At 33.6% G+C, this 22806-nt stretch overlaps 2 protein-coding genes across 2 annotated transcripts; both read right to left on the bottom strand.

Moving 5' to 3' along the window:
- Positions 1-4134: 4134 nt before the first annotated feature.
- LOC126704089 (transcription elongation factor TFIIS-like) lies at positions 4135-4878 on the bottom strand. Its single transcript, XM_050403121.1, has one exon. The coding sequence runs from the start codon at positions 4876-4878 to the stop codon at positions 4135-4137; it is 744 nt and encodes a 247-aa protein (XP_050259078.1).
- Positions 4879-17381: 12503 nt separating this feature from the next.
- On the bottom strand, positions 17382-18344 carry LOC126704088 (uncharacterized). The gene is made up of 2 exons (XM_050403120.1): positions 18213-18344; positions 17382-17954 (listed from the first exon to the last, which is right to left on the bottom strand). Exons 1-2 carry the CDS (start codon positions 18342-18344, stop codon positions 17382-17384), a joined length of 705 nt encoding a protein of 234 aa, XP_050259077.1.
- Positions 18345-22806: the final 4462 nt, after the last annotated feature.

Here is a 22806-nt window from a genome sequence, read left to right as displayed (position 1 = left end):
TTTTTTTTTTTTTTTTTTTTTTTTTTTTTTTTTTTGTGGAAAACATACTGGTTTTCCTTTGTTTTGATGTCACTTTGAAAATGAGAAAGAAATATTTTTTAGTGTGGAGTACAATTGTAATGGTTTGTTGAATATGTAATGTTTGGAAGATGTTTTCGTTATATTGAGCTTATTTTTAATTGATCACAAAAGTGTTTTCTTGCAACTTATGGTTTCATTGTATCGTACCAAACACCAAAACATACATAGAATTTTTCTTAGAAAACATTTTCCACCAAAACAAGCTAACATTAATTTTTATTAACCACTTATTGGTCTTTTTAGTCTTAAAGGGATGAATGTGGTACTGGTTTCTATAAGTAAAGCACATCAAACAATAGATAGTGTCTTAGTTTGGAAATGGTCTGGCTTTGAATTTGATGAAGAATACGAAGCAGTACAATTGTATCCATCTATGGTAGGAATACATTAAAAGATATATTTATTTCCAAAATAACAAACACATTTTGCAAAAGTATTCATCTCTTAGTGATTTTTTTTTTTTTTTTTGGGTGTAAAGTGATGAAGAATTATGTACATTAAGAAGCCCAATCTATGGAGTGATGAAATGCAGTGGTTATATGAGCCTATCTTGTGAAGCAAGAAAAGAAGTCCAAGTCCAAGGGTCATAAAACCATTGACCGAAAGTGGTTGAGATTAATGAAAGACTCGTTGCATGTAGAGAGATTGCACAAAAAGCCCAACACGTGTTGGTATCCATTAAATTATTGGGCTTTGGCTTTTTAAGAATTAAGATCAAACAATACTCAAGAAAGAAAATTTTCTAGAGCAAATAAGAGTTAATGTGGTATTCAAATTAATTTAGTGTTGGAACTTAAGAGAGACTTTTACCAAAAAGAAATAAAAAATAGCCAGTGAGAAATAAGCTCTTTAAGTCTCTTAACATAATAACAGTCGAGAGTTCATATAGGCAATGCAATTTTGCTTCTCATGCTCTAGCAAGATGGTCTTTTGAATGTAATTTTTTTGTTCCTTTAATGTCTGGCAATTGTCCCCCTTGTTTTGTTTCAGTTGTGAGGGGTGAGATAGGCTAGTCAATGTAGTTTTGTTTTCTCTTAAGCTTTGTTTATTTCAACGTTAATATTTTTTAGAAAATGAGTTATTTTTCAAAAGTATTTTCTATTTAATTATCTTATTTTCCTATGTTTGGTAGCAATCTTAAATGAGTTAGAAATGAATTTTCAACTTTCTTTATTTAGCTGGTCGTGAGATAAAGTAATTTAAAAAAAAAATTAGTGGAAAAAAAATATTTAAAAAATAAGTCATACTTTTTTTGTTGACTAAAATAGTTTTCCTTTGACTTGTTTTTTCTGATACTACCAAATACTAGTAAACATAAAAAATTATCTTTACACAAGGTTTTTCATAAAAATAAATGAAGCATTAATAAATATTCATGAGGAAAAAAAAAAAAAAAAAAAAGAATCGTTGTGGACAGCAAGTCTATAATGGATTTTATAAATGAGTCATAGACTATAATGTACCTTCCGTATTAATTCATTCTAACTGTTCTGCACATGTCTAACAATTCTACAGGAAATATATATTTTCAAGGCTACAGAAAATATTTTAAAATTTAAAACCACTGGAAATATTTAGTGTTCTAAAAAAATATTTACTATAAATAAATATATACACACACTGTTCTTCAGTGGCAAGTCTTTGTTTAAGCGAGGGTTATCGCAAGACCACACCGACTTGCAAAATAAAACGTATGTATACTCTTGCAAAAAAAAAAATATATATATATATATATATATACTAAACTAACTTATTCTGTCTACCATTGTAAAAATATTAAACACTTTGACTTGAGAATTACAAAAATAAGAGTAATTTTATATTTTTACAATAATCTTATAGCAAATCATAAATAATAAGTTGTTATTGATTCTAATTGAGACCCAATACTGATATCACTTTTTTACCTATCAATAACAGTTTTTCGCATAAAATTTATTGTAAAAATATTATAGACATAGTATTACTCCAAAAATAATTCTGGCCCCAAACATAATCCCTAACCCCTTTAAAAAAATTTAAAAAAAGAGGCTTAAATAACATCAATAAAAATTAACCCAAATAACAACAACAAAATTACTCAAACAAAAACAAGACTACACCTGTAGGGTCTCTCTTTAGAGCCCAGGCCCAACAGGTTGGTGATTCTGGCCCAAAGAGCCTTAGACAATGAATTTGTAGAGAGCGGGTTACAGAACAAGGCCCTAACGAAGTGAGTGTTAGTTAACTTTGGGCCATGCAATGATTGAACGTAAGAATATCTCCTTCATGTCCGCTGGATGCCTGGTCCGAGGAGACGTGTGGGTGCACTTCTGTTCCTGATCAAAGGCTATGGTCTTTCTCTCTCTCTTTTGTTCTTTCTTTCACTTTTTCTCGTCCCCTTCTTCACGGGAATTCCCTTCTCTTATATAACCTCCTTTAAGTCATCAGGTCCTTTCACTTGTTGATCATCTGGACCTTCACTTGAGTGCCCATCCCATTGGACATCTCCCCTGTCTTTCTGTGAATTGTAGTGGCCAAGGTAACACTGTTCGCCAGTCTTCTCCACATTAATGCGGCCAGAAAAGTAACTGCCCTGCATTTAATGTGGCAGCTGTAGTCTCTCCCTTAACATCCTATACTCTCTTCCCTCTCCCTGGCTTGTGGGGCTCATCTCTGCTACTAATACTCGTTGGAGCGATTCTTTATTGTTGGTAGGATGCAGGTCTGAGCCGTACTTGGCACGTCCGAGGAGACATTCCTCCTTAGACCTCCTTTTAAATAAATTTGAGCCCATAAGAATTGGGCCGGGAGCCCTTTTTGGCACCCACACTCTCTCCTCGGACTGGGTTGAACTCTATAGGGGGCCCAAGGCCCATCATTTGGTCTGGGGACTTTACCCCTACAAGACCAAACAATACTAAGTGAACAAATTATTCAATAAAAAGCATATTAGAAAAAAAAAAAAAAAAAAGATTAAAATCTCTAATCATTCAAATTTACAACTTGTTCACTCATTTAGTAAAATTAATCTATAATTTCATTTTTCCTTAAAAAATAGTACAAGAGAAATATTGTAATCATGTATTCTCTTTGGTGGTAACGATAGTTATACTCTCTTTGGTTTTGCAATTGCAACAATTTTGTTCTCCTTAGCAACTCGGCTTGTGGTAGTAGCAGATACTTTATATATATATATATATATATATATATATCCATTTTTTCCTTCTCTATTATCATTTCAGACCCTCTCTCACTTTATTACTCTTATCTCAATATTCACAATTCTCACTTTATCTATTATCAACATATTTTTTCGTAAAAAGAAATTGTAATACTTCATATATTTGCTTCTTCTTTTTTTGTGATATTAATATTTTTTAGTTATCACTTTATAAGATTTTATATAGTTTGAATTTCTTAACTATCACCCTAAAAAAAATTCATAGAGCCACCACGATTATTCCCATAGTTACTACTAATGACTAATTAATGACTACTTTAAACCCCAGTGTTAATAAATTTGTCTCCATAATATCCAATATGTTCTTGTAACCCAATCCGGTATATGGTAGCTACTCTTTTTTTTTTTTTGGAAATATATATAGTAGCTACTAAAAAATCAAAAATCGATGTATATATTATATAAATCAATCGCTCACTTATTTAGATCTCCATGACTTGAAGAACTGTTACTTTAAAAAAAATGAAATAATTTTAAATAAATATGCTTTCAGAGTTTTCAGAAAATAAAAATTACTCTGACAGGAAACATTAACTTCTAAAGCACAAACAAATGTGCTAATTTAAATTTAATGAATTGTATACTGCTATGAAATACCTAAGAGAAACTAATCAACTAGAAGAAGGAAAAAAAAAAAAAAAAAAGTTTAATTAGAACACCATATCAGAAAAGAACATAGAAAAAGAAAACTTTATATACGAGAAAGAACGTCTTAACATATATAACAAAAAAGGTAGGTACATCTCATGAAGAATATGGACAAATAATAGAACTAATTCCTACAGCAGTAGTGTTCCTCATAATCAATTAATTCCAGAGGCCTAAGAAAGTTAGACCTTCCAGCGTTTGTTGCATTTGACACAAGTTACATATGTTGTCATGGGTTCATCGGCACTCCGGGTCTGCATTTGATAATAAGTACACTTGCGCTCGCGACACCGGCTACAGTGGAACATGTCAGTGGTGGCCTTTTCTTCCTCATCAGCATCATGCACACATCTTTTCAACCTTTTCAACTGTATCTGAATGTTCTCACTCTGCCTCTTGTGACTGGCCATCTCCTCGGCACTCATGGTTACAAGACTCTCAGGCTTGATCTCTCCAAGAAGCACCTTCCTCCTCAAATCTGGGTTCTTTGGGTCTTTGAGATTGAACAAGATTGATTGATAATTTGCTTTCTTGATGGGATTAGACCACCCAATCCTTTCAAACAACACAGACTCTACTGTAGCAGCCATTTGAACTGGGTCTATTGATGGTGATATCCTCTCATCAGTTTCAGAAGAAACTCTGGAAAAGGCCTCTGTTAGCAGTTTCCTAACCCTCTCACGATAGCCAGAGTTTTTGTTGATGGGCTTGGAATCTTGATGATTGTTCTTCAAAGCCTTAGGATTAGGAATACGAAACTTGATTATCAGCCTCTTTCTGTTTGGAACCCCAGAATCTTTTCCAAAGACACCAACTTTACTGTCGTTCATGATGGGTGCCTTGGAATCTTGATGACCAAGAAAAGCCATACCGACATTTGTTTCTGGCTTGGGAAGTCGAAACTTGAAAACCTGTGTTTCTGTCATTGTTCTTTCTTCCTCTCCCAAAAACACAACGAAAGATTTCTTATTACCCTTTGCTCTCCAAATTGAAGTTTTTTAAGCAACTTTCTATAATTTCAGAGGGAAACAAACCAAAACTCAACAAGGATTATTATGATAAGGAAGACTGTGTATTTAATTATGATAGCGTTCTTGTTTCCGTCACCAACAAGTAATTGGAGTTCGAATCGGAATCGGACTCGGATTAGGAAATTCGAATTGGGCGGTGATGTGAAGAATTTGGGTTATAGCCGTTGGGACTGCTATCTGGTATTTGGTATTTGGTTTGGGCTAGAGTTCAATTTTTATTTTCTTTTTCTTTTCTTTTGTTTATTTACTTTTTACTGGAAAACTTTAGGATAAGGATCAATTACACTTAAATATGAGAGTAAAAAATTAAAATGGTAAAATAGTTTATTTGCGTTAAATAGATGCCTTTTCCTTATGCTACTCAAATGGTGTATTTGCTTCTTTATTTTGTATGCATAAAATTGTTGTACAATGATTTTACTATGTACCTCACAATAAAGTATGTTAAAACTATTTGATAGTTCACCTTTTGTGAAATTCTATCATTAACTAAAAGTTCCGCTATTTACTTTAAATTGTTTTTATTATAAACTCAGTTTTATATGATACACTTCTTGTCACATAACTAAAGATATTTCTTATATTATTTTTATTGTTTTTTATTATTTAATTTTAAAAATATTAATGAAAGTTCTTATTTATGTAATAATTTTATTTAATCCATGAGGATACGCTAGTCAAAATTAGGGATGATGAAAAATTTTCATCCCAGCGGATAACCCGCCCTCACTCTGTGTAGCACAAGTTTTATCAGCACCGAAGAGTCGACGGCATGAGATGAGTTTTGCCCACTCTCCCCGAATATTTGTATATATATATAGCTTTTATTTTATATCTATATTTTTATATATAAAATTTAATTTTTTTATACATATTTAATTTTTAATTGCCTTCAACCCATCCTGTCTGTGCGTTTGTTTTGCCGGAAAACACTTTCAGGAAATTATTTTACACCCTTGTGCGTGTTTGCCAACTACAAAAAATACGGTCAACGGAAAATCATTTACGCTTTGACCGGAAAATAAGCCACTTTGAACGTAAAATCATTTACACTTTGATTTTACCTTCAAACAATTTCCGAAAACCACACCTGAAGAGAGAGAGCTCGAGCACACTCCTCACATGGTCCAAAACCCATATCCAAGCTCACCTTAGCCAAGCTCTAGCCAGCCTAGATCGTGCCATCCCACAGTCTAAAACCCATCTCCAAGCTTACCTTCAAACCATTTCCACCAAAAAAAAAAGAAGAAAAAAAGAACCGAACCAAGAGCAAGAAGAGAGAGTAGAGCCGGCGAGATCGCACACACAACCCCAGATCTCACCGGTCTCGTCACACCCCAGCACCGGTGAGATCGCACCCCAGCACTTGCGAGATCGTGCCGCCTGAAGCACCACTGAGATCGCGTTGCCTGAAGCACCACCGAGATCGCACCCCAACACCGGTGAGATCGCACCCATGACCCACCCATGCCCGATCTCTCTCTTTCTCGATCTACCTCTCCCTTTCCCTCAATTGCCGATCACTCTCTCTTCCTCCCTCTCTCTCTGTTTGACCGAATTTTTGAGTTTAATGAATGTTTTGTTTTGATTTTTGTTTCTTTTAAGTTTATATATTGAAATTTTCTATTATGAAATTTGTTTGGAAGCTGAGAAAATGTGAGAAACTAGTAGGAAAATAACATTTTTAGAATGTAACCAAACACTTGAAAATATTTTCTAAAATAATTTTCATAATGCAGTCAAACACTTGAAAATATTTTCTTTCCTCGAAAATATTTTCACCTGAAAATATTTTACGCCTGGAAAATATTTTATACCAAAACAAACGCACCCTTACTTGCTGATCTGCACGGGCTTTCCCAATCTAAAGAAGATGTCAACATTCATAAGACACCCCTAATGCAATCCCGCCTCACCTTGCTGCCACCCCTAGCATTTTGTTTAAATAAAATTGCCTACTTCCTACTGTTACAACCAATAGTACATAAAATGTCAATGATACTTCAATTCCTAGAAAGAGATAAATGCATGCAAGACTTCTTAAAAAATCAAATAATGATAGGAAGACATGTCATATGTATATAATTTTAAGTGGGAGGGTGGAATTCAAGCCTCGGTAATTTTGTTGTGGAAATATCCCAAAGTGCCAATTGACTTAAAAGCGATTGACTTATATGTTTAAAGTTGAGGAGGGGGGATCTGAATTTTAGTGTTTTCATTAAAAAAAAAAATGTCATTTAACTTAAAGGTTATTGGAGTACTTTCATTCTCATTATAATTATTTTACAATCTAACAATGAGTGTAATAACTCTAATAATTTAAGGGAACCTGTTTATTATGAGTAATTCATATTGTATTAAAACTCCATAGACGAGATGTTTTCTTATGAGAAGCATTTTCAAAATTACAAAAAAGCAGGAGAAATTATATAGCACTCATGGTGGATCACGATATTTGTCTACCATTCCAGTAAAAGACTCTCACCTATTTAAAATTGCTGAGTCAGTATTTAGTTTTTATTTAAAACTCTACAATTTTAAACAAGTGAGAGTCTTTTACTGCAATGGTGGACCACATCACTTGTCCACTATGAGAACCTTATAATTTCTCGAAAAGCAGGTCCAATGAATTCATGATGTTTTGGTGCAAGTTTTTCATCAATTTCCTTTTGATATTTGATAAAAAAATGGAAGAAAGAAACAAAATAAAATCTTGGAATCTTACTATATTTGAAGTTTGAGGAGTGATTATTAGACATTGAGTTCTTTTCTTACCAATTATCAAGGATTAAACAGCTTGGACTTGGTTACTATTCTAGCACTAAAAAATGAAAAAACATAATAGATCTTTCTTGATGCTACATATCAGAGATCATTAGCCAAATGACTAGATTCTTTTTTTTTTTTGGGTGGACTTCTTACCGGTTCTTGGGTTATAACTTGTGACTTAGAATATGATTTCAAGGACATCAAGTGAAAGCTCAAAAGCATTAGTTTTGATTATTGATGGGAAGTCACTCACTTGTGCTTTAGAGGATGATGTCAAGTCCTATTTTTGGGTCCGCCTTGGGCTAAGCCCTATTTTTGCAGATTGTGAATTTGAGCGAGGTTAATTTGAAAAGAATCTGTCTGAAACTAAATTAAGGCATTTAATAGAAATGGGGGAAGTTACACTTTACCCCCTAAACTATCCTCCATTTTACATTTATCCTCCTAAATTATGAGAATGCACACTTATCCCCTAAATTATTACTCATGTAACACTTTTCACCCCATGCCATGAGTAACTGTTTAGCAAAGTAAGTGTATATTCTCATAGCTTAGGGGGTAAATGTAAAATTGAGTATAGTTTTTTTTTTTGGGGGGGGGGTAAGTATAAAAGATATTTTAGAGGGGTAAAGTGTGCATTCTCATAGATTAGAGGGATAAGTGTAAAAGAATATGTAGTATAGAGGGATAAGTGTGCATTTAGATAATTTAGAGGAGGTAAGTGTAAAATGATGTATAGTTTAGGAAAGAAAAGTGTAATTGTCCAATAGAAATGACACCGTTTATAATTTACAAATTTTTTAAAAAATTTATTTTATATATAAAATACTCTACAAGTGAAAACTTTTCATAGCAATGTTTTAACATGCCAATATCATAGTTAATATTTCATGATTTTGGCATGATCATAGTGGTATTAGTACAAATAAACTCAAGGTTTCACAAGGAACAAAACTAAAAAGTAATTATGAAATAAAAGGATGTCATAAAATTGTAACCAAGTCTTTGCTAAATATGTCTTATTACATTATATTTCTTAAAATTCTAGGTACAAAATATATCTCAAATTCTAAAGTTACATTCTATGCATATTATATATCTCACACGTTGCTCTAATCTCTTGAATTACGATTTGAACCCAAACTTGAAGCTATATCGTTGTTGAAAAGTCATGCATCAACCATATTATAAAATCTCTTTTTTTCATTAAGCTCTAAATTCAGAGAGCAATATTGCAATGAACCCATGAAGGTAATTTTATTCAAAACTAGAAAACTAGATGGGCCACAGCAATTTGTTCGGGTTTCATGAGTTGTGAAAAAAGGGGTTTTACTGGATTTTATCAAGTCAATTGCATAAGTGGTCCAATCAAATAACCGGACTGGCTTAAGTGTTGGTTCATCGATACTAGCCCAACCGGCCTAGAATGTTCAGGTTTAATAACTATGTCCACAAGTAAAATTGCAATCAATATATATAAAAAACAGAGACCTCACGTGGGATAGTATGAGGTCCTGCTATGTGGTGATCTAATTTTGCATTTAGCCATTTTTTCCTCTTTTTATTAAGTTTTTTTTTTTTTACTATAACCCAATAGATCATAGTAACTTCTTTTTACTGTTATATAAAATGTGGGCGGCTCTTAACAGTTAGAACAAATGTAACAAAATGGACTACTTTTTTAAAAATAGACCAAACCTTATGAAAAGTAAAAGCCCAGTTATTACATTACATATTATGACCCAAGTTTGACCCTTTGTAAATCAAAACCAAAACTTTTATCCACTTACAAACTCTCTTCCTCCTCCCCCATGTATAGATGATACATTCTAGAAAGTTTCATTCTCATGAAATCATGTCTTCATTTTTTATCAATTTCAATACCTTAGCAGTTCATTGTAGGATGCAAACTACTAGGGTATTGCAACAATAAGCAACATTGATACAACGATGGTTTGATATTACATTGTGTGCATTCTTTGTGGAAGGAATGTCAAACCACAATTAGGATTATTTTGTTACTCACATTAACTACATACTCTTCAAATATTTATAATATATTCATCTCACTGTAACTACATAGATTGCAAACTACTTCAAATACAATATTCAAATTGAAGTTTTTGATGCAACTAATAAAACAACTTTTGTGATATTTAATCAAGATGCCAAGAAAATCCTAAATAAATCTACAAGAGATCTTTTTGAAAAACAAACTAAGGTACAATTTATTTAAATTATTGTCAAACTATTGATATTAGAGAGAAATCCCACATGATTTGAAGAAAATTTTAGGAAAAAAAATATTTTCCTACTTCAAAAAAAAGAATGATTTTGAAAATTTACACAGCTGCTAAGATTTTTTATGCACCTTCATATGACAAAAAAGGTATGGAAGAAAAAATATATATACACAATCCAAAATGCTATATTAATTCTTTTGCTACACTATTCCAAAATTAACAAAATATATATATATATATAAATATATATTTACAAAAAAATTGTCACATCATTGAAATTTAATATGACTGCAAAAACCTTTGAAAAATCTTAACGACAACAAATCCAAAAGTCCAAACTTTGTAAGATTCAGTCAAAAATCTTCCAGTGCCAATTCATTAGTGATTAACACAAATTATGCAATAAAAAGAAAAAGTGATGAAAGCTCAATAATTGAACAAATAAAGATGAACTAAACTTCAAACGTTGAAGATGAAGAAACAGATGATGATAACATACCCCTCAACAAGCTTTACAAGCATTGCCATTCCGCAATAAAAAAACATTAAAGAAACAAAAAAAACAAGATTACGTAATGAAACTCTTTATTACATCACATAATAAAAATCAATAATATGAAATAAATTAATATGCTTTTATCAACTTTTATTATACAATTGTAGACACTCGATTTTGCACCAATAATTTAATCAAGGAAGATGGCTAGAATGACCAATCATATACCCAAAATTCATGATTGCATTACATGCATTAATTCATTCATTGCATATCATAAAAATGATCTTGAGGTTCTAACGGTCGCGATGGTGTGCCCGATTTCCAAATCAGACCATCGGATTGAAAGATATCATGAGATCAATTTTTCACGATCTGCATGCATTGTATGAGGTGAAACCGATCACGTGTGATTAATTGAAATTAATTTTGATTGGTTAATGATTAAAATTAATTAAATGAATTTATGTGGTTGGTGGAGTATTTTTCTTAAAGTGAGATTTGTTACATGGGATTAAAAGAAATAAGCTGATAATATTTAAAGACCATAGATAATTAGGCTTTTAGGATAATTATATTGAAAATAATTATTTTAAAAATCCTAATTATCACTTTGGAATGAGGTTTGTCATGAAAAAAAAACTCTAAAATTCATCCAAATACAATTTTAGAGTTGGAAAACACTTCAAAAACGTGCTAATCAAGTAGCAAATTTCAAATTCAAGTCCCAAGGGACTTTTGGCATAGTAGAACTCAAAATTCAAACTGGACTATTTCTAGAAAAGTTGTAGAGGATTGAATTTCCCTTCAGCTATCAAAATTTCAGCTTACTCTTATCCAAATCTCTCTTTTTTAAGGATTTTTCCCCATACGTTTTTTGCTTATTTTTTTCAGCATCCTAACCTCTATAAATAGAGGATGCCTCTAAAAATTCAAAAAACTTTTTCACGATTTCTAGCCCCCCTCTTTCTGGCTCTTCTTTTCTTTTCTGTTCCCTCTTATGTTGGAGGCTCTTACCTTAGGAATTTCTTTTCTGTAAGCAAAATATTTTAGGCTTCAAAGAGAATTGAATAAATTTCTGAGTCCTAAAATATTCATTCATTAGAAAAGCACGCTCATGCAAGAGGTATTCTATTTATTCTTTATTTCCTTTTTCCGTTAATTAGTATAAAATCTTGTGCTCTCACTCTAAATAGAAGTTGAACCTTTATTGATAAAAGAGTGAATGAATACAATGAATACATACAAGCCCTGACCCTATCTTTATTTACAGAGACTAAAGTAACCAAGAAAACTATTAAACAACTAACTCCCTAAAAGAGGGGAAAATCCGTTATAGTCACATTCCAGCTCATGCACACATGTCCAATCACCTTCTCAACATTCTTGCATACGTGGCATCATCTACTGCATTGAGTACAGCACTGGATCATAGTGAGGCATTACTTCAATCATAGCCATAACAGACGTTTGATCAATGTCTTTGTCACCTTGAAGTTGTGAGCTAATCTGATTAGCAAAATGGACTTCTCCTTGAAGCAAGGAAGCATCCTGCTATGTTGTTTTAACACTCCCCCTCAAGAGCAAAGCTCTTGTTTCTTAATTGTGCTTCTTATACTCTGGATACTGTATTTTGTGAGCAAAAATGTTGATGACTCCCAGCCTTGCTAATAATCTAGAAAATTGATCAACCCTAAGTGCTTTTGTGAATATATCTGCCAATTGATTCCTTGAAGAGACATAAAACATCTTGATGGTACCATCCAACACTCTGTTTCTGACTATATGACAGTCTGCATCTATATGTTTTAATCTCTCATGGAATACAGGATTTACAGAGATATGTATGGCTGCCTGGTTGTCACAGTATAGCAACACTAGTCTCTCATGTGGAATGTGCAAGTCTTTTAACAAGTAGAGCAACCAAGTGACTTCACATGTGGTGGTGGCCATGGATCTGTACTCTGCTTTAGCAAAGGATTTGGACACTATGTCTTGCTTTTTAGACCTCCAAGAAATTAAAGAATCTCCTAAGAAAACACAGTAACCAGTCAAGGATTTCCTTGTGTTAGGGTAATCTACCCAGTCAGCATCACAGAATGCCTTTAGCTGTAGGTCTGATTCAACAGGGAAGAATACCCCTTGTCCTAGTGTACCTTTGATGTATTGGAAGATTCTAGTGGCTGCCTTCATGTGTGGAATTCGAGGTTGAGCCAAATACTAAGTCTGTGAACTGCATAGGCTATATCAGGCCTGCTCAAAGTCAAGTACATCAATTTTCCTATTAACCTCCTATACTGCCCTACATCTTTAAGTAACTCCCCATTTGCCTTGGATAGCTTCAATTGTTGTTCCATTGGTGACTTGACAGGTTTGTAACCAAGCATTCCTGCCTCTTTTGAAACCTCAAGAGCATACTTTCTTTGATTAATGCTAATACCTTTAGCACTTGTTGCAATTTCCAAACCCAAAAAGTACTTGAGTGAACCAAGATCTTTGATTCCAAATTTCTAGTCTAACAAGGATTTTAACTTGGCAACACAAGCTGAGTCATTTCCTGTAATTATCATATCATCTACATAAACCAATAATGCAGTAAAAGAAGAACCATCAGCATGGACAAACAAGGAATGATCTGCCTGAGATTGTTTGAAGCCAAGTTGTACAATGGTAGCAGAAAGTTTAGCATTCCATTGCCTTGAAGCTTGTTTAAGACCATATAAGGACTTCACCAATTTGCATACCAAAGGAGTAGCAAAAGTGGAACTAGGAGACTCCCCCTTACTGTGAAAACTAGGAGGCAAATCCATGTATACCTCTTCATCAAGATCACCATGGAGAAAGGCATTGTTTATGTCTAGTTGGTGCAAAGGCCACCCTTTGGCTGAAGCAAGAGCAATCAAAACCCTCACAGACACAGTCTTAGCAATAGGACTGAAAGTCTCCAAGAAGTCAAGCCCTTCCCTTTGGGTGTACCCTTTAGCAACCAGCCTTGCTTTGTACCTTTCTACAGTGCCATCAGGATTTAGCTTCACTCTATAGACCCATTTACACCCAATAGGTCTTTTACTTGGTGGCAAAGGGGTAAGCACCCAAGTATGAGTCTGTTCTAAGGCTTGAATCTCCTTATCCATAGCCTCCCTCCAAAGAGGATCTGTGACAGCTTGATGGAAGTACTGAGGTGCCTGATGACCATGACTAACAGTCATGAGATATGACTAATAGTTTGGATCCAAATGACAATAAGTGAGACAATCTGCAATGTCATAAGTAGAGGTGTGCAAAAAACCAATGAACCAAAAAAACCGATCGAAACCAATCGAACCAAGTTCAATTTTTTAGTTTGGTTCCGATTCAGTTCGGTTTCAGTTTGAATTTTAGAAAATCGAAATATTTCGGTTCGGTTTCGATGCTGGATTTTTTAAAACCGAAATCGACCGATTTATATATATGTATATATTTATGTAACTTTAAGAAGTAAATGATCAGTACCTTAGTGGTATGCTTCCTGCATTTTGGCTAACTGATCCCCAGTTCAAGCCTTCACGCGTGGGTTTTTGCTATTTAATTTTTTAAAACCCTAATAGTAGCATGATATAAATACCTTCTTTTCTTTTCTTTTCTTCAGTCGTCCCCTTCCCCAAATTTCTGCGTCTCTTCTCTCTATCCTTCACACTTCATTCAACTCAGCGCCTCCTCATTTTTTTTTTCTTTCTATAAGTCCATGCCCTCCTATTCGTTTCTTTTCTTTTCTTTTCTTCAGCCGTCCCCTTCCCAAATTTCTGTGTCTCTTCTCTCTATCCTTCACGCTTCAGTGCCTCTTCATTTTTTTTTTCTCTGAGTCTCATGGTCCTTTCTTCAACCGCCCCCTTCCCCAATTTTCTATGTCTCTCTCTACCCTTCTCGCTTCAGCGCCTCCTCGTTCTTTTTTTTCTTTTTTCTTTTTTTTCTTTTTTTCTCTGAGCCCATGGACCATGGCCATGCCTCTCTCTTCTCTCTAAGTCACATATCTCTGTTCTTTATTGAAAAATCACTACAGAGACATGGTGGTGGGCTCAAGTATGGTGTTAGGCTCCTGCTATGATGCGGCAACAATAAAGTTCTATGTGGACCCTTTTGCTAATTCAAAATATTTTCAATTTTATGTTGGAATCTGTGTGTAAATTGTTGAACAAATATTGTTGGAAGTTTTTCTTTCTCTGTCGTTTTGATTTGTTCAACAACTCTCTCTCTTTGTTGCTCTATTGCTTTGTTTTTTATATATGATTAAAGTTAAGGACTTAGGGTTTTGAAAATCTTAATAAACCCCTTTTTGGAAAACTGAAAACAGACCGAAACCGAAATACAACGAAACCGATTGATTTCCAGCCATTTCGGTCGGTTTCAGTTGAGAATTTCAGAAACCGAAATATTCGGTTTTGGTTGGCCATATCCATGAAAACCAACCAAAACCGAACCGAGCACACCCCTAGTCATAAGGAGTCCTTGAGACATGAGAAGAGGTAGCTGAAGGTGATATGGCAGCTGAATTGCAAGCATAGTCCTATAAATATACTGGAGTTTTGTGAGTTTTGGTGGACTTTCTAGTTAGTGGAGGATCTGCATTAGGAATGTTAGGAACAAAAAAAGCAGTATCAAGGGAATCAGAGGTAACCAAAGGCACACAAGGAGGAGTAGGACTGGGTGAAGGAGTTGAAGAAGGTTGGGAAGATGAAATCAAAGAGGTACAAGGAGGAGAAGACTCAATGGGAGCATCTGGTATGCTGACAGGAGTAACAAAAGGATCTATAGCAGAAGCAAAAGCATCAACCTCAGTAACAAAAGTATCAGAAAAATCTTGTACAGTAGTAGCAAAAGGAAAAATATTTTCATAAAAGTAAACATCTTTAGAAACAAACACAAATTTGGTGGATAGATTCATTACCTTGTAACCTTTAACCCCAATAGGATAACCCAAAAAGACACACTTAGATGCTCTTGGATCAAATTTAGTCCTATTGTGAGAGAGGGTGGAAGCATAACATAGACATCTAAAGACCCTCAAATGAGAGTAAGTTGGGACTTGACCAAAAAGAACCTCAAAAGGAATTTTATGATCTAAAACTGAAGATGGAGTTCTATTGATTAAGTAAATGTCAATAAGAATGCAATGCCTCCACAAATACAAAGGTAAGTTGGATTGAAATCTAAGTGCTCTTGCAACATTTAAGAGATGTTGATGTTTCCTCTCAACTATTGCATTTTGTTGAGGGGTTTCAACACAACTTAATTGGTGCAAGATGCCCTTTTGAGAAAAGAATGTAGACATGATGAATTCAATCCCATTATCTGTCCTAATGCATTTAACCTTTCTTGAAAATTGTGTTTCTACCATGATGCAGAATTGTTCCAAGATGGCTTGAGTTTGGGATTTATGTTTAAGGAGATAAACCCAAGTGCATCTTGAATAGTCATCTACAATTGTTAAAAAAAATTTGCAACCATCAATGGTAGAAGTTGAAAAAGGTCCCCATAAGTCATAGTGAATCAAATCAAAACAATGACTAGAGATATGAGAACTAGAAGTGAAAGGTAATCTCTTTTGCTTAGCTAAAGGACAAATTTCACAATCAACCATTTTATTAACATTGAAAAGTGGTACATCATTATGTTTCAACAATGCCAATTTAGCATTTGACAAATGTCCTAATCTGAAATGCCAAACATGTGGCTAGACATGAACATTATTGACAACATGAACATCATTTACAGAATGAAAAATAGTAGAACAATTTGATGAGGCTGAGATGCTCTCTTCCAGCAGATATAATCCTTTGTACTCCTTACCCAGACCAATTGTGCTCCAATGAGCCAGGTCCTGGATGAAGCAAAGAGTTCCAAAGAACATGAGACAGCAAGAAATCGACTTAGTCAATTTACTAACAGAAAGAAGATTAAAAGTGAATGAAGGAACACAAAAAACATTGTGAAGAACAAGTTTTGTTGAGATTTCAACAGTTCCTATATGTGTGACTAAGGCTGGCTCTCCATTTGGAAGATTAACAAAAGTATTCAAAACAGCAGTAATAGAAGTAAAACAAGACACAGAATGCACCATGTGATCTGTGGCTCCTGTATCAATTACCCAATCAAATCCATTGAAGGCAGTCCTATCAACTTTTCTAGCAAAAAAAATGGAATGCTGAAAAGAAGGATTAAAGAAATGATTGGAATGATTACCTGACATGAGTGCAGGATTGAAAACATGATAGGTATTGACCTGTAACTGTGAAGAAGATCCTACCAATCCGGAACCCTCACCAGAGACTCCTCCTACACCAGTAGCCATATAAGAAACGCTTGCATTTGCCTGTCCCAGTGGTTCCTGAGTTGAGAAATGCCAACAATTTCTCACATTGTGCTTTAGAAATGGGGCACTGATTTCCTGTAACCAAGGCACCATCTCCAGAGTTGAAAGATGCTTGATTTGCATTGGCTATTGGCTTGCCTTTGGGCTTGTAACCAGGCGGATAGCCATGCAATTTGTAGCATTTTTCAATAGTGTGCCCTGCCATATTACAGTGAGTACAGAAAGGCCTTTCCTTTCTCCCATTTCCTTTGAAGTTTCCCTTGGAATTGGCATACATTGCCATTGTATCAGACTGAGAAGAACCAGAATTTCCATGGCCAACATTCTTGTGAGATTCCTCTTGTAAAATCAGTGAATAGACTTTGCTCATTGAGGGAAAAGAATCCATCATAAGTATTTGACTTCGAACAGTGTCAAAACTCTCATTTAGCCCCATCAAAAACCTCATCACATAAGCCTTGTTATGAGAATTACTCAGAGTCTTCATAGCTCCACAAGAACACTCTGGCACTGGTTCATAATTCAGCAATTGATCCCATAATCACTTGAATTTGATATAAAACTCAATCACAAACATCTGATTTTGGCGAATTTGAGAAATCTCAGTTTGTAAATTGTAGATCTTAGGTCCATTTCCTTGTGAGAACACATTCTGGAGTTCAATCCACATCCCCCTTGCTGTTTCACAGTACATGATATTGCTTGAGACATCCACATGCATAGAATTTATCATCCATGAAAGCACCATAGTGTTGCAGCTCTCCCAATCTTCATACAAAGGTGAATTAAGATCTGGCTTCGTAACCTTTCCATTTACAAAACCAATCTTCTTCTTCGCAGTAAGGGCAAGTACCATAGCTCTTGACCAGGATTGGTAATTTCTCATTCCTAACAGAGGTTGTGTAACAAGAATGTTTCCTAGATTCTCACTGGAATTTAAGAAATAGGGTTTAGGAGTAATAGCGGCTAAAGTATTCGATGAATTCGAGTTTGTGTGTGTGGATTGATTGTTGACAAGCTCAGGGGATGTGTGAGTGGATTGATTGTTTGCTTTAGTGGACGCCATTGCAAGACCTTGAAGCTCTGATACCATGTAAAATCTTGTGCTCTCACTCTAAATAGAAGTTGAACCTTTATTGATAAAAGAGTGAATGAATACAATAAATACATACAAGCCCTGACCCTATATTTATATATAGAGACTAAAGTAACCAAGAAAACTATTAAACAACTAACTCCCTAAAAGAGGGGAAAATCTGTTACAGTCACATTCTAGCTCATGCACACGTGTCCAATCACGTTCTCAACATTCTTGCATACATGGCATCATCTACTGCATTGAGTACAACACTTGATCATAGTGAGGCATTACTTCAATCATAGCCATAGCAGCCATTTGATCAATGTCTTTGCCACCTTGAAGTTGTGAGTTGATCTGATTGGCAAAATGGACTTCTCCTTGATGCAAGGAAGCATCCTGTTGTGCTGTTTTAACAATTAGCATGTTTTTATGTTTGATGCAAGAATATGATTAGCATGTTTTATTATAACTTGTTCTTAATATATGATTTCCATAATTAGATGCTTTAGATGATTGTTTATTTCAATTCTCTCTCTTTGACTTCAAAATCTGAAATGACTATCAAAACAAAACAGATCTGTATCTTCCTTAAATGTAGATCTGAATTTTTTCGAACACAAAACAGATTTGAATCTTCCTTAGATATAGATCTGAATTTTTTTCAAACACAAAACAGATCTGTATCTTCCTTAGATATAGATCTGAATTTTTTCTCAAACACAAAACAAATCTGTATCTTCCTTAGATACAGATCTGACTTTTTTTCAAACACAAAACAGATCTGTATCTTCCTTAGATACAGATTTGACTTTTTTTTTTCAGACACAAAACAGATCTGTATCTTCCTTAGATACATATCTGACTTTTTTTCAAACACAAAACAGATCTGTATCTTCCTTAGATGAAGATCTGACTTTTTTTCAAACACAAAACTGATCTGTATCTTCCTTAGATGCAGATCTATATTTTTCTGGTCATGAAACTAATGTAAATTTTTTTTGAAAAAGTTTTCTTTTTTATAAAATTGCAGATTTTGAAATCTAAAAGAAAGGATTGAAAGTTAGGTTGTAATTTTTTAATATGTGATGCATGTAACATAGATTTGTTTCAGTTCCTCTTCTAAAAAAAAAAAGTATTTTCTTATTTTATTCATAAAAAACAGATCTGATTTTTTTTACATATAAACCAAAAATCACTTTTTTTTTTAACTTTGGTCCAAAATAGATCTAATATTTTTTTACAAAAACTTTTTTTTCTTTCTTTATATAAACACAGATATGATTTTCTTCACAAAACTATTTTTTTTATCTCTACAAAAATAGATATGGATTCTTTTCTTTTTTAATGAATTAAATCATTTTTTTTTATTCACAAAAACAGATCTGAATTTTTAAAAAGAAGAGGATACATTCATAAGATAAATTTATTTGAGTTAATGTTAGTCAAGTGTTTGTCATATATGCAACATATCATTCATATCATGCATAAATGGTATATTGGTCGTTAGAGTCTAGAAGACAAGACTCTGTCTGAGCGGAATGGGTGCCTAACACCTTTCCATTCTGTAATCTAACCTCCGAACTTAATTTTTTTGGATAGGTAGACTTGTGCTTTGCCTTTCTTTTTATCTTTGGGTAGATTGTAATTAGGACAAAAGGCCAAGTATTCTTTTGATAGATTGTAACTAGGACTAAAAGCATTGTAAGGTTTAATTTACCAAAGTTGTACTTTTCCTTATTTCAATGACAATGAACTATTTCAATCATGTATTTTGTATTTTGTTTTTTTCTTTTTCTTTTTTGTATAAAAAAAAAATAAGTGATGACTCCACACCACTTAGCCAAAAAGAGAGGTGTCCTTAAAAGCACCTGAATCTTTCTTTTTTCAGAGCACCCCTAATTTTGGCGGTCTCTCACAACAATATTACTCCAAAGTTGTTTTTTTTTTTTTTTTAAATTGCTTATTACTTGAACAAAATAATTATAATAGATATGTGTAAGTAATTTATAATTGTCACTTCTTATGATGAACTCATTACTAACAAAGTTTTATAACAAATATGCTATAATATATATACAACATTCTCCAAAAAAAAAAAAAATTACATAGAACATTACTCGCATGGGCAACTTACTAGTTACACTTAAATGTGAGAGTCAAATAAAAAAATTAATGTGAAAAGTTAAAATGGAAATAAATAAAAAGGTATAAAGTCAAAATGTCTTTAAAAAAAATGATCTAGTGGCTGAGTTTGAAAGTGAAAAACAGTTTTTTTTTTTTTTTTTGGTTTTTGTTTTGGGAGCCCTTGTCGCAAGGGAAGTAAGTTAACAAAGTAACCCTTGAACCTGGAACCGAGTCAACTTGTGCCTAACATTCCATAATGCTTATAATTTTAGGTCCATATTATAACAATTAGAAACAATCTAGTTTCAATAAACAAATGGGCTTTGTCCCACATCGGGTGCGTGAGTCTATGTGTGTGTTTATCACTAGCTCCGCACAATTAACTGTCGCATGCAGTTTTAGTTGTGGCGTGTTATCAAAAAACAAACGGGCTTTGTCCCACATCGGGTGCGTGAGTTCATAGGAAATCAATGTAGAGATCTTTTGACAAAAGAAGATTCAATTGTAGAAAGCCTTTTGTGATGTAGTAATGCTATGGAAACAACCTTTTTTTTTTTTTTACAAAAATTTTACAATGGCTGAAATGGTTGACTATGAGTTTATGAGTGGTTAACACAATTGACATTCATGTAGGATGGAGCTACTGCTTTTTCTCAACCACTCATAGTTGATAACTTCAGCATTTATGAAATTAGTCACAAAACCATGCGATGTATAAAAAAATTATGAAAATTTTTTTTTTGGTTAAGTGAAAAACAAAAATAGTAGACGAAACTTGTAAGTGTTAATCTCAAACCCTTCTTAAAATGATATGAGTGTTTTCTAACAAAGTACAATTGATACAATATCTTAGATTTTTAAATTAAGCTATTTATATTGTTATTTGAAAGTATTTAAATTTTTTGTAAGTTTTTTTTTAAGGAAACATGAAACATTTTACATTTAATTATTATTGTAGGGGGCAAAACTAAACCCCTCAGCCCAGCCCACTTAGAATGGGCCAAGAAGAGAACCCTATACAACTAATTTGTAGAGATGGGAGTGCAATTCAATACTTTGATTCCTTAAAACTACGGCTTAATGATTAAAGAAGTGGGATTAACTACAGAGATGACACTTGATAGAAATTTAACAAGAAAAAAGAGATTCTTATTTAATTCTCTCCTCAGGCTGGCCGAGGATCACTTGCCCTTAAGAAATACTGCTCTTAGAATTACTCTAGTCTCTCTCTCTCTCTCTCTAAACTTTTTCCAATCCCTTCTTATGTGGGATCTTCCTTCATTTTATAGCCATTGAATTACATCCCAACCTTCCACTTGGGGGGCTGCTAATCTTTTTTTGGATACGTGTCCCATCACTGCCTTACTAGTGGTGGTAGAGTAGGATACAGGCTATGAAGACACTATTCAGGGGTCATTCTGTCATTAATGCTACAGACTAAGTTGTTGGAGGGCATTTAATACGAAAGTGATGGATGCTTTATCTGGAAGTTTCCTTCCTCTTTTGTCTATGTGTCATCATGGTCCTCCTCAACTTTTTAACCTTACAACTCTTGCAGCCTTCCTCCTATCTCCCGAGTGGCAAATGTTCCTCGGCCTCCTCAGGTGGGCCGCCGAGTACTTAGGTTGTCTTGATTGGGTCGGGCCTGGTTTGCTAGACAATTGGGCCTTAATTGCTCCTCAGGTTGATCTTGTCAAGGGTTCCCTCTCTTCGGGCTCTCCCCCCCCCCCCCCCCAACAATTATATAAGACAAGATATTTTGTAAATAATGTAATATGTAGTTGGAATTTGTTTCTAGTACTCCGTACCAATAACTCATCTTCTATATGTCTTGAAATGCCTAAAGAGGAAGCAGATATAATTAAATTCATCACTTATATTAGAAAAAAATATATATTTATATGACTTTAATAAATTAAAAAAAAAAATGTAAGTTTATCAAGAACCTGCTAACATTGCACTAAAAGTAACATAATTGTCAAGCAACTCTTTATTGCCAAAATTGGACATACCGAATAGAGTGAAGTAGATTGAACTGAATTGAAACGAATTGCATAAATTGAAGTGGATTGAAATGCTATCTTGATATGATTTAATAGGAGCGTAATAATAACAAACAAATGTTACGGTTCAACTTTTAGATATTATATAGATTTGTTGTAAAGAAAGTTATGTCATAGCATTATTGTTTGAGTTACACTTAAATCCTTCTTTGTATGTAAATCAATTTTTTGTTGATGAGTGGGGTTCAATCCTCGCTTACACCAAAAACTAATTGGTATCTTGGTTTAATAATAAAATGCTATCATCAGATGTAAACGCATAGGTTGAAACTAACCAAAAAAAAAAAAAAATTGTTTATGTTTGAGATGTCATATACTTTAAACTCTGCTAAATTTAATTTTCTTTAATTAGATTCCCAAAAAAAAAAAAACCAACCACCAACAACAACAACAAATGGAGTAAAAAAAAAACAAAACAGAATAAGAGAGGTGAAGAAACGGTGGGTGGAGTTGTGTGGTGAGAGAGACGAAACTGGAAATAAGATCTCAAAGGTGGGGCCCCTAATCTCGAATATATCCATAGAATAATTCACTTTCATTTTACATTCACCTCATTATATTATGTGTTACGTGTCAACAAACTAACGACTTATTATAATCTACAAATTTATAATCAATTTTTTTATTAAAAAAATATGTATTTTTTTTAAAATTAAAATTTCAGCCATTTCCTCAGTTGAAAAATTACAATTTTTTTA

Source organism: Quercus robur, chromosome 10 (genome assembly GCF_932294415.1).
Source record: "Quercus robur chromosome 10, dhQueRobu3.1, whole genome shotgun sequence".
Taxonomy (NCBI): domain Eukaryota; kingdom Viridiplantae; phylum Streptophyta; class Magnoliopsida; order Fagales; family Fagaceae; genus Quercus; species Quercus robur.
The sequence above is the reverse complement of the archived record's forward strand: the minus strand, read 5'-3'. Positions and strand labels throughout refer to the sequence as shown.